Source organism: Phoxinus phoxinus (genome assembly GCF_949152265.1).
Source record: "Phoxinus phoxinus genome assembly, chromosome: 1".
In the NCBI taxonomy this organism is placed as follows: Eukaryota; Metazoa; Chordata; class Actinopteri; order Cypriniformes; family Leuciscidae; genus Phoxinus; species Phoxinus phoxinus.
In genome coordinates this window covers 9,416,325-9,434,560 of record NC_136876.1, presented here as the reverse complement: position 1 = coordinate 9,434,560, position 18,236 = coordinate 9,416,325, and the positions used below count along the sequence as shown (strand labels likewise).

Below are 18,236 nucleotides of genomic sequence, written 5' to 3'. Positions count from 1 at the left end.
GCTTGTTTGCGGAGGATGCAGGACAACCAGCTAATAAAGCATTACAGTAATCTAGTCTCGAGGTCATGAATGCATGAACTAACTTTTCTGCTTCAGAAACTGATAGCATATTACGTAGCTTAGCAATGTTTCTAAGGTGGAAAAAGGCTGTTCTTGTGACATTTGAAATATGATTTTCAAAAGACAAGTTGCGGTCTAGTATAACACCCAGGTCTTTTACTGTAGAGGATAAAGTAACAGGACGTCCATCTAGATTAAGGTTGTATTGTAAGAGGTTTTGTGGGCAGTTTTTTGGACCAATCAGTAATACCTCCGTTTTATCTGAATTTAATAGAAGAAAATTACACGTCATCCAATATTTTATATCTTTAACACACTCTGTCATTTTAGATAATTTAGTGTTATCATCTGGTCTTGATGAAATATATAAGTGTCATCAGCATAACAGTGGAAACTTATTCCATGTTTTCTTATAATATTACCAAGTGGCAGCATATAAATTGAGAATAGCAGGGGGCCTAATACAGATCCCTGCGGCACTCCATGATTTACTGACGTTATCTTTGATTTTTCCCCATTTAAATGGACAAAATGGTAACGGTCTGATAGGTACGATCTAAACCAGCTTAATGCCTGTTCCTGAACACCAGTGTAATTTTGAAGTCGCTCTAAGAGTATTGTGTGATCTATAGTGTCAAACGCAGCACTAAGATCGAGTAAAACTAGTATTGAGATACAGCCTTGGTCAGAAGCTAAAAGTAAATCATTTGTAATTTTAACCAGCGCAGTTTCTGTGCTATGATGTGGCCTGAATCCAGACTGAAACTTTTCATAGATATCGTTTTCTTGCAAGAAAGAGCATAATTGAGCGGACACAACTTTTTCTAGTATTTTAGACATAAATGGAAGATTTGAAATGGGTCTGTAATTTGCTAGGTTATTTGGATCTAATTGTGGTTTCTTAATAAGAGGTTTTATAACTGCCAGCTTGAATGTTTTTGGAACATGTCCTAAAGATAGAGACGAGTTAATAATATTGAGAAGAGGCTCTTCCACTACAGGTAACACTTCTTTCAGTAGTTTAGTGGGTATTGGATCTAATAAACATGTTGTTGGTTTAGATGCAGTGATAAGTTTATTTAGCTCTTCCTGTCCTATAGTTGTAAAGTGCTGTAGTTGTTCTTGAGGGGCGATAATTGAGGCTGAATCATAAGACGCTGTCAAAGATTGTACATTTACAATTGTGTTTCTGATGCTTTCTATTTTCTCAGTGAAGAAATTCATGAAATCATTACTATTAAAATGTAACGGAATATTTTGTTCAGGTGATGTCTGTTTATTTGTTAATCTAGCCACAGTGTTAAATAAAAACCTTGGATTGTTTTGGTTATTTTCTATTAGTTTGCGGAGATGCTCAGCCCTGGCTGCTTTTAGAGCCTTTTTATAACGTGACATACTGTCTTTCCACGCGATTCTAAAGACCTCTAAATTTGTTTGTTTCCATTTGCGCTCTAAGTTACGAGTTTCTCTCTTGATTACATGCATAGCACTGTTGTACCATGGTGCTTTAGTTTTCTCTCTAACCTTTTTTAATCTAATTGGTGCAACAATTTCTAATGTACTAGAGAAAATGGTGCTCATACTGCTAGTCATTTCCTCTAGCTCATCTCTTTGTTTGGGTTCACTGAGAAGCTGAGATAGATCAGATAAGCTATTCAAGAATCTATCTATAGTAGTTGGAAGGATTGTTCTGCCTGGTCGATAACGCGGCGCAACATGACATATTTCAGCCGTATGTAGTATGCAAGTTACCATGTAATGATCAGTGACATCATCACTTTGCGGTATAATATATATATCGGTTGGATCGGTTCCATATGATATAATTAAATCTAGAGTATGATTATGATATATTCATAATATATCATATGATATTATTAGAGGTCGACCGATAGTGGATTTCACCGATAACGATAGCTAGGTTGGGCCATACTTGCCGATAACCGATTAATGAACCGATAGTTTTTAAAATTGATACTGGATAAAAACAAACATAACACTCCAAGTAAAACAGTGCTGAACTTTATTATATATATATAAAAAAAAAAACTGTATTGAACAATGAAAACATGCTAAATGAAATAAATATATAAATGTGAATAAATATTTAAGTCAATAAAAGACATTCATTCAAACTGAAACAAAAAGTAATACTCTAAATAACAAATAAAACCAGTTACATTCAAAATGTAACTATTTAACTGTTCTTTTCAAGCCAACTTAATTAATAAAAAAGTAACAAAATTTGTATTAAAGTGAAGATGAAAAAAAATTATAACCGAAATCGAATATGCTTTTCTGATTCGTTTATGTTTCTGTCGGCTGTATGAACATATCAGTTTGCTTACGTCTCTAGCTTTAACTATGCAACTTCTCTGCATATTTAATGCATAAAAGTGACCAGCTGGATATGAACTAATGCAAATAGAGGTAACAATTGTGACATTAAACATTCGGGTGGGACTTACGTTTATGTTTGTCAGTGTTTTAACCGCTTGAGGTACTACTAATGTTAGCGTCCTCTCAGCCTCGAAGGCAAACAAACATACTGTTGTGCTGTTCTTTCTCTACTAATGCAGCATTTAGTCAACAAATTAATCACTTTATAATGATATGACAAAATGTACTGTATATACATTTGAGCTGTCGGTGCTTTAAACGCGCATCTGATGTCAGCGCTCTCCACGCAGCATGTGCTCTCAGTGTAGCACGCAGCATCACGTGTCGAAATAAACAACACGAGGCTCCAGCGATAGTTTTTATTACACCTCTAGAGGCCGCTCTTGTACTGCATCATGCCAGCAGACCCTTCTCAGCTCTGTGTAATGAATGACAGCGTGCGCTTCTCAGCCGCTCCAGCAATGGACGCAATGAACCAGGAAAAACTATCGGTATATATTTTTGCCGATAACGATAGTTCCACCAGTCAACTATCGGTGCCGATTAATCGGCAAAACCGATGAATCGGTCGACTTCTAGATATTATGATATATATTATTATATTTATTTAGCTCAATTGAAAGTAGTTATCTGTAAACAGGTAAAAAACTGATTTAATAAAAAATAACTTTTTATTTATGCTTTTTTGTATTCATGCAGAACTAATTTTATACGAAAATTTAGAGAAAAATACAGCTCAAATTTTTTTTGAAAAGTGTAATATGACTTCTCTAGAACAGAATTTGGGGGAATTTCAGTGTCCCCGTCTCAGTCTTTGTACTGAGGTCTTCGTGCCCTGGAGCCATTACTCCACCACTTGGTCACTGCTTTCACAGAGTCATAGTGTTCTGCAGGAGGGCCATGAACAGAGATTTGAAGGAGGCTGTTGAGCATCTCATTGGACAGGCAGGACCTCCAGTCTGACTTGATCCTCTTCATGCTGGAGAAGCCACGCTCACAGCAAGAGGAGCTCATAGGAAGGACAAGGCTGATCTCTGCTATCACCTGCATGTGCTGAAACTGGTCATCCCTTCCAATGGCACCCTGAATCAGCCGCTGCCACAGCACCTGGGAATCGAGGTGCCTGTAGTGACGGGAAACAAGAATATTAAGGTCAAGCCACTCTCGCCTATAGCTGCCTCAACGGATTCAAAGTCCTCACATGTCTCAAGTATGGGATGGAAATGCTCCATGAAGGCATTCATCTCAGCTGTGCCAAATGTTGCCAGATCAGTAGTGTCTTCTGGTCAGTTGGAAAGGTCAAAGAGTGTGGAGCAGGGTGGGAAATTAACTTTTTTGTCCACCAGCCACAGTGGCTGGTGGATGCCCAATTTTACCAGCCACTTATATTTTTTACCAGCCACTTTTTCCGGAATTCAAATTGCAAGAAAGAAATTGCTTCAATACGTTTTTTATTTATTTCAGGGTACCCCCAGGATCCTTCAGCTTAAATTCAAGGCTTTTTAAGACCTTTTTAATACCATTTCAAATGAAATTCAATGCCAACTTCGTACCCATTCCAACATAAGTATGAGGGGAAAATGTCAAATCTGTATACATTTTAAACCCTGGAAAATAATTATGTAGGCTACTTGAATTAAATAAAACATTTTATTTAAATGATCAGTCATATTTAATACATACGCAACAGCGTTGTAGTGCGCTTGGTGTGTGTAGGCCAGTGTTCATTTAGGTAACCATTTTTGATTCAGTCTTAGTCTTCATCTTCAGACGAAAATGCTTATGAATGCAAACTTTTAGTCATTACTTTTAGTAAACTGCAGTTACTTTAGGTAGCTATTTTATATGTAGTCTTTAGACAGAAAATGTCATAATTATTCTCTCTAGGCCATTCAATTAAGCTTATGATGATAAACTATTTACATTGCACTCTTTAGCAGTAGCACTTGTGCAATTCTACATATCCCTTTTCCTAAGTTCCTCTCTTCCACTTAGACTGCAGTCACACCTTTTCCATTAAGGGACAATATTCGCCCCCTTTAATACATTTTTTTCATTTAATTTTTAAACTTTATAATACCTTTTAAAAATAAATAATGCTTTAAATAAAACAATGTTCAATAAATATGCAATGTTAAAAAACGTTTTTAATATTAATAAAAATATTATATTAAAATAGCCAGTAGGTGGCGGTCATCGAGTCATTCATTCATTGAATCTCACGATTCGTTCAAAGCCACAGATTTCGTTGCAAAATAGAGCAATAAGCCTGACTATACTGTTTTAAATGCAGTACATCACTTAAATGTTGTTACCCTTTTTTTTTTACTGTTGTATAAAATCAATGTCACATTTGAAATCGTGTGGATATTCGGGAAACATTGCATTCTTGCTCATATGTGATCAACATTAAAAACACTGCTGGATATCAGCCTGCATTTTGATCGCAGATTTAGTCGCACAAACAGCGCAAGCGGCTCGCGACAGAACACAGACCGACTGAATGACACTTTAATTTAAGTAGAAAATCTCAAATAAAGATCGCTGAACTCCAGCTTGTCTGTGTTTTCAGATAATCCGCGCTTCAGCAGTGTAGAGAGCGCGCGCGCATGGTTAAAAATAATTTCCCTTTCTTCTGCACCAGCTCAGCTCAGCTATATATATATACACTTTTTATTTTATTTTTTATTCTTAGCTTAGCTATGTGTATAAGTTATACAGTATAACGGTCTCTTCAGCGCCGTGACACAGCGCTGAAAACCAATCAAAAGAGTTACTCGACAAAAGTGTATTATTGTTACTTAGCAACCGCATTCTTTGACAAAGGCTGCCCAATCCGTACAATGAAATCACTCGCAGCATGTGTTTATTGGTTACTACTTAATACATTCAATGTTAAGTCAATGTAAAGACGCGTTTATGCGCGTCTGGTGGTCCTGTCCTGGTTCCTCGGTGGATGCGAATTTTTGCGAACTGTATTCGCTTTTGGTGCGAACGCAGCATTATTATAATCCACCCGCCACTGTGGCTGGTATACACGGCAAAGTGACCCGCCACTTTGAAAAAGTACCCGCCCTCGGCGGGTGGCGGGTGCTAATTTCCCACCCTGGTGTGGAGGTTGCCTTCAGAACGCCGGTCTCCAGACTTTTGAAACGCTCTGACACAAACTCACAGAAGCTGTTGGTGAGACGAAGCTTGAGGTTTTTTAAGTTGTCGTCATCAGCATTGGTCCTGCTGATCTGGACACCCTGCCAGGTACTTCCAGCCCCAACCTCATCCATGAACTGGTGTAGCCTTGGGCCTGTGATTGTCTACAGTTTAAAAAGAAAAAAAGAGGTAAAGAACATTTGAGTTATTTTACTAAAAGGACCCATACAAATGTTGAGCTGTGACAATATTAAATAGAATTATGTAATTATAAAATAGTTAAATATGTATGTATAGATCAATGACAAATAAGGTTTTCCACCTGACATTTAGCACCTAATAATGGCAAATCTAAAGAAAATTCTCACCTGCATGGCCACGAGAGCCAGGGATGTTGTCTGCAGTCCATCCGAGACCATCTGCAACGTGAGGCCTTCTTGCTGAAACAGGAGGCTGAGGTGCTTCAGTTCTTGCAAGACATCTAGCATGAGGTGGATGAATAGCAGCATATTGTACTGTTTCAGGGTGTGCTGCACAAGCTTTGCTCTCCCCTTCATGGCTGCACTTGCTTCCCTGTCATTAGGGTCACTGGCATGGTTCTCAAAGTGTACCAAGATGGGCCTGTAGTTCCTCATCAATGCCTCCAATGCATGTGACATGTGTGGTAGCCAGCGAGTACCTTCAGTGTTGCCTGGCCTCACAATGGAGATCTCCATCACCTTGCTGATCTCCTGAAGCTCCCGTGAGGCCTTCGCAGAGCAGGTGTAGTGCTTGTGGATGGCACGTAGTGTTTGCTTAATGTCTTGCAGCTGAGGAACCTGTTTGACACAGTCTAGAGCAGCTAGCTCTAGACGATGAGCCACACACCAGATTGAGACAAGGGACGAGCACAAACGCTGAAGTCTGGCGGTCACTCCATTGTTCACACCCAGCATAACGGCAGCACCATCACACCCAAAGCCAACCAGATGTTTTTTCAGGTCCTCCTCACCCACTCCAACCTTCAACAGTCCAGCCAGAATGGCATCCAAAATGCCCTGGCTATGGGCATGGTCCAGGGCAACAATCTGGATAAGCTGGTTCACTGGTTTGCCATTCTGGAGGTAGACGCAATAGATTAGCTCCTGGTCCTTCACTGATCGGTCAACTGAAGAGTCAGACACGATAGAAAAGAACTTGGCTGATCGCAACTTTTCCTGAAGCTCCTCAATGAAAGTCATACCAATGGCTGTGATGAACATGCGGCATGCCTGGTCATTGCTATATGTATTGCCGAGGTCCAGGCCGTTGGTGTGATGAAGAGCCACCAGCTTGGGGAACATGGTGAAGGCCATCTCCTCTTTGGCAATGAAGTAGGCTATGTTGAAGAGTTTCACCATCTTTTCCTGTATTGCTGCATCCATTCTGTCAAAAAGTGCCACCAGTGCTCCTCTTTCTGGGTGAGCTCTTGCTTGTAGGGCATCATCAGCTGATTTGTGTGCAATCGTGGCTGCATGCTCTTTGATGCTCCTCACTCGGATTTTCTGTCCAGTTACCCCATGGAACAGGGTGTTCCCCATGGCCTGAGCTGGGCAGCTCAGGCCATGGCCAGAAACAAGGAACAAATGCAACAAAACAGAAAATAAAATTTCTTCCTGAATGGAAAAAGTGCTATTCGTTCATTGAATATGATGAACCTGCACAATTGATGTACTGTACATCAATTGTGCAGAAAATTTATTGATTTGCCTCAGCCCCCCCTAACTATGCACGGCTTCAGGCCAATTTTCACGTCATAGCTCATGCAGGCAGGCTTCATGTCTATAATGGGTTTAGTTCAATTGCATTAATTTAGAATTTCTCTAAAATGTCCAAACCCACATACTTCCTGAGAAAACATTTATTAACCTGTTAATATTAATGATTTTAAAGTTTGAACATGCAATACAGATTTAACTACTGTGACTTAAAAAATATCTTACAATTAAATAAAACCACTTTTCCTAAAGTAGAACTGTTGTGAATTATCTCCCTTTAAGTATTAAAGGAGAACTCCGGTCAATTTTAACATTGAGCTCAATTTTTAGTAAATTTGGAGTGCTGTCAATACAGAGAACAACGACAAAATAAAGCAAAAGGAGAGAGATGGCGCCTGTGTTTTGGTCGGCTTGCCGTCAGCTCCTACCTGCCCGTATGTTATTGTGTCTGTTTGTGTTCCTCCTGTTGTCGCTCTGGCATTACGCCGATGCCCTAAGGACTTATGATCGATCTATTCTGCTACACATCCAACATTCTTTAGAGCTACAGTCCGTTGGGCGTCTCGGCCCTTACTACAGATGCCATCCGACGTTCATTAACTCTCCCGCGGACTGCGTTCGCCAGCTCTCCTGCTGCATTTGTCACCGCAAGAAGCGGCGCAGGAAGCGAGGAAATCGCGGCGGTGTTCGAGTGCGGATCAGGGGATTTGTGAACGTCTCCCGTACGCAACCATCACTTCGCCGGCCCTACATCCCCTTTGCAGGAAGCGGAGGCCTTTACCTAGCTCGTCGATCATGGGACTTGAGATATTCCTGTCATCTCTCCATTTTTCCAGCTCAGTCAATGACGCCTGATTGCCCTGCAGCTCCACCAAGACTGCGCGTCCGAAGCGGCGGTGTGAACTTCCGGAACATTCGCCCATTACAACGCTCTCAACTTCCACAGCACTTGGATTACCTTGCTGCTAAGGTGGCGCTACTGAACTGCAGGTCTGTGTCAAACAAAACCTTTATTTTAAACGACTTTTTTATTCAGCGAGACCTGGACATGTTGTTTTTAACGGAGACATGGATTGGTTCCGGCGCTGGTGAGTCATCTGTCTTTGGTGAACTTTGCCCCACAAACTGTTCATTCATAAGCACTCCGAGGAGTTCAGGAAGAGGAGGTGGAGTGGCTTTGATTTTTAAAAATCGAATTAAGGTACAAACACTTTCTGCTGGTAGCTTTTCCTCCTTTGAAGTACAATGCGTAAAAATTGAATCTGCTGCCTCACCATTGATATGCGCACTTGTTTACAGGCCCCCCAAACCAAATAATAATTTCATAAAATAATTCTCAGATTTTCTGTCGCATTATGCATCTTCGTATGACCGTTTGTTGATTTTGGGTGATTTTAATATTCATGTATGTTGCCCAGGTAAACCCTTGGTTAGTGAGTTCTGCCATGTAATGGAGTCCTTTGGCCTCCTTCAGCACATAAATCAGGCGACCCATGTGCATGGGCACACACTTGATTTGATTTTATCCCATGGGTTTTCCATTGATAACATAAGCATTGAGAAGGCATTTATCTCTGACCATGTGCCTATTTTGTTTAATGTTAAATTATTTAACCCACTGTATACAGCCAGAACTTCCGGTCACTACTCTCGTCATATTAACCCTTTTACTGCAAATAAGTTTTCTGAACGTTTCCTGGGAAATGATATCACTGCCTCTATTACCAACCATGACCACCTCTTGAGCCCTGATGAGCTAATATCCTCCTTTAACACATCTTGCTCAGCTATACTTGAAACTGTGGCACCTCTTAAATTCAGACGCCCTAATTTTAAATCTCAACAGTGGCTTGATGATTCCACCCGTCATCTCAGGCAGGTTTGTCGAAGAGCTGAGCGTAAGTGGAAAAAGGATCACCTCTCAGTCTCTCTAGAAATATTCAGAAATTCCATGGTTAATTTCCAAGCTGCAGCTAAAAAAGCCAGGACTAAGTACTTCTCTGACATTATAAGCAAACATTCCCATCGCCCTAGAATTTTATTTAATACCATAAATTCAATTCTTAACCCTGAAGTCTCCTCAGAGGTTGAGGCATCCACCAATACCTGTGAAGAGTTCTTGAAGTTTTTCACTGAGAAAATTCACCACATCAGAACACAATTTATTCCTGTTGTATCTGAAGCACCATTACATGTCCCCATTACTACAGCAACTTTTGACCAATTTCAAGCAGTTTCCCACACTGAACTGTGGGACATTGTAAAGCATATGAAACCATCAACAGCCCCACATGATCCTATCCCTTCACAGATTATTAAAGATGCTTTTGCTGCTATTGGTCCCTCCATTCAATTTATTCTTAACTCCTGCCTTGCCACCGGCACCGTTCCTTCATGTTTCAAGCATGCGGTTGTCCAGCCTATGCTAAAGAAACATAATCTGGATGTAAAATGTCATACAAATTTCCGGCCTATCTCTAAACTGCCATTTATTTCTAAAATTTTGGAGAAGGTGGTTTTAACTCAGCTGCTTCCATACCTTAACTTAACAGAGATTCTAGAGCCATTTCAATCTGGGTTCACAGCCCATCACAGTACTGAGACAGCCCTGTTAAAGGTGACAAATGACCTGTTGCTCACTCTTGACTCAGGTGATAATGCCATTTTGGTCCTGTTAGATCTTAGTGCTGCATTCGACACTGTAGACCACGGTATATTACTAGAACGTCTCAAACAATGGGTTGGCATTAAGGGTATAGCTCTTAACTTATTTCACTCTTACCTCCACCAAAGATCTTTTTCTGTATCTATAGGCCAGTATTCTTCATCTTCTGCACCTGCGTCTTATGGTGTCCCTCAGGGATCCATTCTGGGTCCAGTACTTTTCTGTCTCTACATGCTCCCTCTAGGTAATATCATCCGAAAATTCAATATTTCATTCCATTTCTATGCAGATGACTCCCAACTGTACATCCCACTCAAATCTGACAAATCCATGCAGCAACTTCTAGACTGTTTGAAAGAAATTAAAATCTGGATGGCTAACAATTTCCTACAGTTAAATGACAACAAAACTGAGGTTATTGTTTTTGGCCCTTCAAAGTCAAAAAACTCGATCCCTGTCAACTTTGGCTCCCTTGCCCCCTATGTTAAATCACATGCACGTAACCTGGGTGTGATTTTAGACTCCCATCTTAACCTGCACAAACAAATATCATCTGTTGTAAAGGCTAGCTTTTATCAATTAAGAATAATTTCCAAACTTAAGTCTGTCTTGTCATACAATGATCTGGAAAAAGTCATCCATGCGTTTATAACCTCCCGCCTAGATTATTGTAACTCTCTTTACTTTGGTCTCCCTCTAACACTGGTCGCACGGCTTCAGATGGTCCAAAATGCAGCGGCTAGGCTGCTCACGAATACAAAAAAACGTGAACACATTACACCTGTTCTAGCCTCCTTGCACTGGCTTCCAATCCAATCTAGGATACAATTTAAAATACTGTTGATGGTTTTTAAAGCTCTTCACGCTCTGGCCCCCAGCTACATAGCTGGTATTATTCATCCACATGTAGCCCCCAGGTCCCTTAGATCCTCTAGCCAAGGTCTCCTTCATGTTCCTCGGTCCCGGCTTAAGCAAAAAGGTGACAGAGCCTTTTCTGTTGCTGGCCCTCAGCTGTGGAACCAACTGCCACCTGAGATTAGAAATGCCCCATCAATCACAATTTTTAAAACTAAGCTCAAAACTCACCTGTTTACATTGGCCTTCCCTGTGTTTTAACTGTCTTACCTTGCTATGTCTGTAAGTAATTGTTTTCCTCTTGATTTTAGCTTAAATTACTGATTGAAAGTGTAATTACTTATTGTATTTGTATTTTTTACTTTTATTATTCAGTGGCTACTGCGCTATGTACAGCACTTTGGTCAGCGCGAGCTGTGTTTAAATGTGCTATAAAAATAAATTTTACTTACTTTACTTACTTACTTTACAAAAATCGGTGTTGCCTACACTGTGTTATCCTTTTTTTAAAATTTACACCCTATTGACTTGAATGGGGCAAGTTTTAAACTTAACCAGTTCTTAGTCTTATCATCCTTGATGTGTCATTACAAGTGCCCAGCCATGTTGAGTAATTCCTTCAGAGTGAACACGGGTGAATCTGACTGCAGTAGATGTGAAAGATATGAATAAAAATTATGTTATATCAGCCAGCGCACAGACCTGTATTTAGTTCCTGTTTTCGGTCGAAGTCCAAAGTAGTCGATTGTCGAGTTCACGCGCATAGGTTTAGTTACTATGATCACGCGCGTGAACTCGACAATCGACTACTTTGGACTTCCACCGAAAACAGGAACTAAATACAGGTATTTGCGCTGGCTGAATTAACATCATTTTTATTCATATCTTTCACATCTACTGCAGTCAGATTCACTCGTGTTCACTCTGAAGGAATCACTCACATGGCTGGGCACTTGTAATGACACATCAAATATGTAAGAGGATAAAAGCAGGTTTAAAACTTGCCCCATTCAAGTCAATAGGGTGCAAATTTTAAAAATAGGATAACACAGTGTAGGCAACACCGATTTTTGTCGTTGTTCTCTTTATTGACAGCACTCCAAATTTACTAAAAATTGAGCTCAATGTTAAAATTGACCGGAGTTCTCCTTTAAGGTAGCTACGTGTGTGAGGTTTTAAGTTGCATTGTACGCAAATAACGTAGTGCAGCATTCTCAGCACGTACGGACTCAGTGTAATTGCCTATTCAATTCAATTCAATTCAAGTTTATTTGTATAGCGCTTTTCACAATAGACATTGTTTCAAAGCAGCTTTACAGAAAATGCATTTCAAAAATATACATACAAAAATACAGTTAGTTAATCATGAAATTTAGGGCATAACATATCGCCGGCGTTGGGTCGTCTCTTCACAGGCGTCGAGTCGTCTCATCACAGGCGTTGGGGCATCTGAAGTCTCCATGAGAGGCTGGATACTAACTGGAGCTGACAAACTCTATTTGAGTTATCTCGGGACAGGCGTCCCGAGATAACAACAAAAAAGGCAGATGGGAAATAATTAGCGTAGCTGCTGTTCTTAATATGAATGCATTTGATCTGATTTAACTGTAGTATAAAAGGTATGAGATGCATCATGTGAATGCTTGGCTAAAGAGATGCGTCTTTAATCTAGTTTTAAACTGGGAGAGCGAGTCTGAGCCTCGGACAGTATCAGGAAGGCTATTCCAGAGTTTAGGAGCTAGATGTGAAAACGCCCTCCCTCCTTTAGTGGACTTAGATATCCTAGGTACGACCAGAAGCCTCGAATTTAGCGATCTTAAAGAGCGCGATGGAATATATGGCGATAGAAGATCTCTTAAATACACAGGAGCTAAACCATTTAGGGCTTTATAGGTCAGTAACAATACTTTGTAATTGATACGGAACTTAATAGGTAACCAGTGTAGAGATGATAAAATTGGTGTTATATGATCATATTTTCTTGACCTAGTAAGAACTCTAGCAGCTGCATTTTGGACTAACTGTAGCTTGTTTACGGAGGATGCAGGACAACCAGCTAATAGAGCATTACAGTAATCTAGTCTCGAGGTCATGAATGCATGAACTAACTTTTCTGCATCAGAAACTGATAGCATATTACGTAGCTTAGCAATGTTTCTAAGGTGGAAAAAGGCTGTTCTTGTGACATTTGAAATATGATTTTCAAAAGACAAGTTGCGGTCTAGTATAACACCCAGGTCTTTTACTGTAGAGGATAAAGTAACAGGACGTCCATCTAGATTAAGGTTGTATTGTAAGAGGTTTTGTGGGCAGTTTTTTGGACCAATCAGTAATACCTCCGTTTTATCTGAATTTAATAGGAGAAAATTACACGTCATCCAATATTTTATATCTTTAACACACTTTGTCATTTTAGATAATTTAGTGTTATCATCTGGTCTAGATGAAATATATAATTGAGTGTCATCAGCATAACAGTGGAAACTTATTCCATGTTTTCTTATAATATTACCAAGTGGCAGCATATAAATTGAGAATAGCAGGGGGCCTAATACAGATCCCTGTGGCACTCCATAATTTACTGACGTTATCTTTGATTTTTCCCCATTTAAATGGACAAAATGTTAACGGTCTGATAGGTACGATCTAAACCAGCTTAATGCCTGTCCCTGAACACCAGTGTAATTTTGAAGTCGATCTAAGAGTATTTTATGATCTATAGTGTCAAACGCAGCACTAAGATCGAGTAAAACTAGTATTGAGATACAGCCTTGGTCAGAAGCTAAAAGTAAATCATTTGTAATTTTAACCAGCGCAGTTTCTGTGCTATGATGTGGCCTGAATCCTGACTGAAATCTTTCATAGATATCGTTTTCTTGCAAGAAAGAGCACAATTGAGCGGACACAACTTTTTCTAGTATTTTAGACATAAATGGAAGATTTGAAATGGGTCTGTAATTTGCTAGGTTATTTGGATCTAATTGTGGTTTCTTAATAAGAGGTTTTATAACTGCCAGCTTGAATGTTTTTGGAACATGTCCTAAAGATAGAGACGAGTTAATAATATTGAGAAGAGGCTCTTCCACTACAGGTAACACTTTCAGTAGTTTAGTGGGTATTGGATCTAATAAACATGTTGTTGGTTTAGATGCAGTGATAAGTTTATTTAGCTCTTCCTGTCCTATAGTTGTAAAGCGCTGTAGTTGTTCTTGAGGGGCGATAATTGAGGCTGAATCATAAGACGCTGTCAAAGATTGTACATTTACAATTGTGTTTCTGATGCTTTCTATTTTCTCAGTGAAAATAGAAAGCATATTCACTAAGCTACTCTAGTTGAGCGATCATATCGCGTGCACACATTCGTGTGCAGTGTTTATGTTCAAGATAAAGTTTGTGACAAAGTAAGTTTTCTTCTAATGTAGCCTATATTGTTAATAACACAGATTGTCACACTGTATCCCAACTGCGCTAAGTTAGACCATGTTTATGTTGTTCGGCTAGCGATCTCTCTGTAATTTGATCCTGCTTAATGAGCGGATTATCCCGCTAGCATCGCTGCTCGTATTGTTCATGTTTAGTTATTACCTTGAAGTGCATTTCTCCGTGGGATAATATCCTTCACTGGTTGTCATTTATTACTGCCTTTATTAACGAGACAGTCCAATTTCTATCATCCATACTTTGGTGTTTTTGTAAATTTCATTGCACTATGCAGTTTATTATTGCAGACTCATACTAATATATTTCTCCATTTATATTTATTGTATCAGTGCACTTTACAGAGAGTTTATATAGGGCAATCCCCAACAAGAACAGTCTTCTTTTCAATTAATGATATACATTCTTTATTCTTTCAAGCAGCAGACATATTTATTTGTATGAATTAAATATAATGAATCCTTATTAAAGCTAGTAACGAGCAGTGAATGCTTTTCTCTTTTTCTTTTGTTACTTGATTAATATTAAGGACACAGACCGCATTAGGTTTATTACCCACTGTCACTTTAAGACATCGGATCATGTCCAATGACATGCAGATCCAATTGCACTGATGCACATCTGATAGACTTAAAACTGTTTAAGACATATTAACCAACATAGTTTACGTGAATACTCTCCAAAACGGGCTGCTGGGTAGATCAGCACGTAACGTTACAGTACAAATGTGCGCATCTACCTCAAACGCAGGACATCAGTTCTGACTGTATCGCTTCCCAAATCGTCACTATCTAACATTTTTGTCTAGTTTTTATTCGTTGACGGAAATGTCAATAGATTTTCGTCATTGTTTTTGTCATTCAAAACTAGCCTAGTTTTTATATTTAGCTATTGTCTCGTCTTCGTCTGTGAAAAAATGTCGTTGACAAAAATAATAACAAAAATTATTCGTCAACGAAATTAACACTGCACAAATAACAGGGACTGTCCCTAGACAACGCGAAAGTCTGGTCACCCTAAATTAGGCTGACTAAGAAAAAAGACCACAAATATATTGAAATCTAAATGTATGCTTTAGCTAACTTAATATGTACACAGTACACACACATAGCCGGGGTAGCGCCCAGCCAGCTAACGTTACAGTAGCAAGCTGTTAGCAGACTGTTTCAATCCAATCCAATGACTAATAAAGATAAAATAATAAATTTAAATTGTACTCGCATCAAACTCGGGGATTGTGGGCCTACTCGGGTTCGATGGAGGAGATGCAGGACCGTCTTGGTGCTCAATCTGTTTGACCTTGTCCTCACCGTTGTTTAACCAGCGCAACATATTTGCGATGTCATTAAGCCATGTAACGTTAGATGTGCCGCGAAACAAGTCTCCGGGTGAGTGACAGTAACTATAGTAACAGCATGAGAAGACGCGCTCCGTTGTAGTCAGCGCTTGGTCGGTTAATTTTGGCATTTTCTAAGTAAGTTACCCTAGGCACCATTGCCAGTCAAAGTTTCTTCATTCGTTTAAGATTTTTAACTTCCCTTATCAACTGCAGCCATTTCCTCTTCTCTTTCTCGTCACATGGAAAGCGGTAAAATGACAGTTGAATGTCACTTGCTTTTTTAAACTCCGATCTATTTAAACAACACGGGACACCGCACTGCAGCATGGTAAAACTCGGGCGAAAGCAGTAGGTAGGTAGAGAGGACCCGTGCCCGGTTGCATAAAGCACCTTAAGTTTTTCCCTTAAAGGAGTCATAACCTAGTATTACCTTGGATACCCACGCTCTATTATAGTCTTTCAGGCCCTTCTAAAAAAGAAAAGTGGAAAAAAAATAAACACAGAGCTCCTCTGACCCTTATTTCTGAAGGCATTATTGTCTCGCGAGATCTGATGCGATATTTTGGCTGTCGTGGACGGTGATTTTAATAATGCAAATGAGGGGCGCGTTGATTGGTGGCAGGAAGGAGGGGGGTTGACACCGCAGGTAACTTCAGCATATCATTCCAAAATGACATCATGGCGCAAGTTGTGAATGAACCCGACCTGGCGGCGACCTACGGGATTCAACCGTATATGATTACATTAACGGAGATGTAGTCTACTTTTTTTTATCAGCTTACAGTGGTTATTGAGATCAACGTTTGCTATCATGTGGTGTTTTTGCCTTGTTTCACGTTGTGTTTTTTTAGACATTCAAATTTGTGAACGATTCCGGCGTAAAATGATTAGCACAGACACCTAACGTTAAGCCAGTGGGAAGGGTTGTAGGAACCGCGTCATTAAAAATGAATTTAATCCACTGGTCCCTGACAGCTTGGTCCGTTCTTGGGAGAGAAAACACATTTAAGTTACATGTTGATTCTGGCAGTCAACAACAGAGTAACTCAAGTGTGCTCTACGTTTCTGCATGGACAGGGGTAGGGCGGGCTTCCTGCAGCATTGGTCTGCGGTGTCCATATATGGTGTATCCGGCCCCGTCTTGACGTCAAGACGGGGGAGAAATTAAAATCTCGTGTTTGAGTGCGCGTGCACGTGGGCTGGTTTACGAACCCTGGGGTAAACAAACGCTTCACTTTTAAATATCGGCTTCCCGGCCATTGTATAATCGTTAGGCAATCATAACATACATTGATTCTCGTGGAAAAGTGAAAATTACAGGTCATTACTCCTTTAAGTATGACACTTAAGGGGCGATTTCCCCTTACCTAAGAGAATAACTTAAGGGTGTTGCATATAATCTCTTAAACGATTCTCTTAGGTAAGGGAAACATTTAAGTGTTTCACGACAGCGATCCTGGATTCACGTTATAAAAGTCTGTTGTTGCCATAGATACGCAAAACACTAACACTAGCGGTTTCATCAAATGAAGTAGGCTATCGGAATGGATAAAGAAAACAAAAAAAGAAAGCCTAATTGGACAGAGGAGGAGAAATGTATTCTTCTTGATGAATATGGTAAAAGAAAAACACTTTTGAAAAGCACACTAAATCCCAATGTAACTGCGGCGAAAAAACAGAAACAGTGGGAAGAAATAACGGAAAAAATGTATGCAAGGAATCTTGATGTGAAGAGGACGGTTCAGGAAGTCCTTAAAAAATATGAAAACATCTCTGTATTTGCAAAAAATTACTCTTAAGGTTACGATTTTGCAAATCTTAAGTTATACTTGGGGAAATGACCATTAAGGGGTTTTATGCAACACTTAACGCTTTTTAAAGGACAAGTTCGGTATTTTACACTTAAAGCCCTGTTTACAGATCATATCTGATGAAATAGAACGGTTAAGATAAAAATTTGGACACATGCTGCTGTCGCGAGAATTTTAGGTTTATTTAGCTTTTGTGGACCTATTTTGCCAAACGTGTCACACCCGTGATTCTTCCGTTGAGAGCTTGAATAATAGACACTCCAGCGGCGGAGTAATACCGCACCTCACACAGCACATTCAATACAAGTCATGGAGTTGGACAAAAACTACGATAAAACCTGTTGGAATGCATCTTTTTCAGCGATTTTTTTTGGGACCGTATCAGTGAACACCCCTGACCACTCGGTGAGTTTCACGTCTTTGTAAACGAAAGTTTAATGTGTTTTAGGAAGGAATCTTCCAGTGCACATAGACTGCCATTGTGGGGGTGAGGGGGGAAGGCGATATAAACCTAAAATTCTCGCGACAGCAGCATGTGTCCAAATTTCAATCTTCACCGTTCTATTTCATCAGATACGATCTGTAAACAGGGCTTTAAGTGTAAAATACCGAACTTGTCCTTTAAGGGATTACTTAAGTGAAAAAACAGCATTTAAGGGAAATTCTAAGTGTTTATGACGTTTCACTTAAAAAAAAAAACGTTAAATAACACTTAAGGGTATTTTTCTGCAACACAACCTTAGGTTTAAGGGAAACATAAGAGCGAACTTAATGGAAAATTTCAC

General features: G+C 39.6%; 1 protein-coding gene across 1 annotated transcript; it reads right to left on the bottom strand.

Annotated features, from left to right (window-relative positions):
• Positions 1-3,267: 3,267 nt before the first annotated feature.
• On the bottom strand, positions 3,268-7,166 carry LOC307002847 (zinc finger protein 862-like; the record flags this gene model as incomplete). The annotated part of the gene is made up of 3 exons (XM_079620768.1): positions 3,268-3,583; positions 5,566-5,771; positions 5,976-7,166. 3 exons carry the CDS (start codon positions 7,164-7,166, stop codon positions 3,268-3,270), a joined length of 1,713 nt encoding a protein of 570 aa, XP_079476894.1.
• Positions 7,167-18,236: the final 11,070 nt, after the last annotated feature.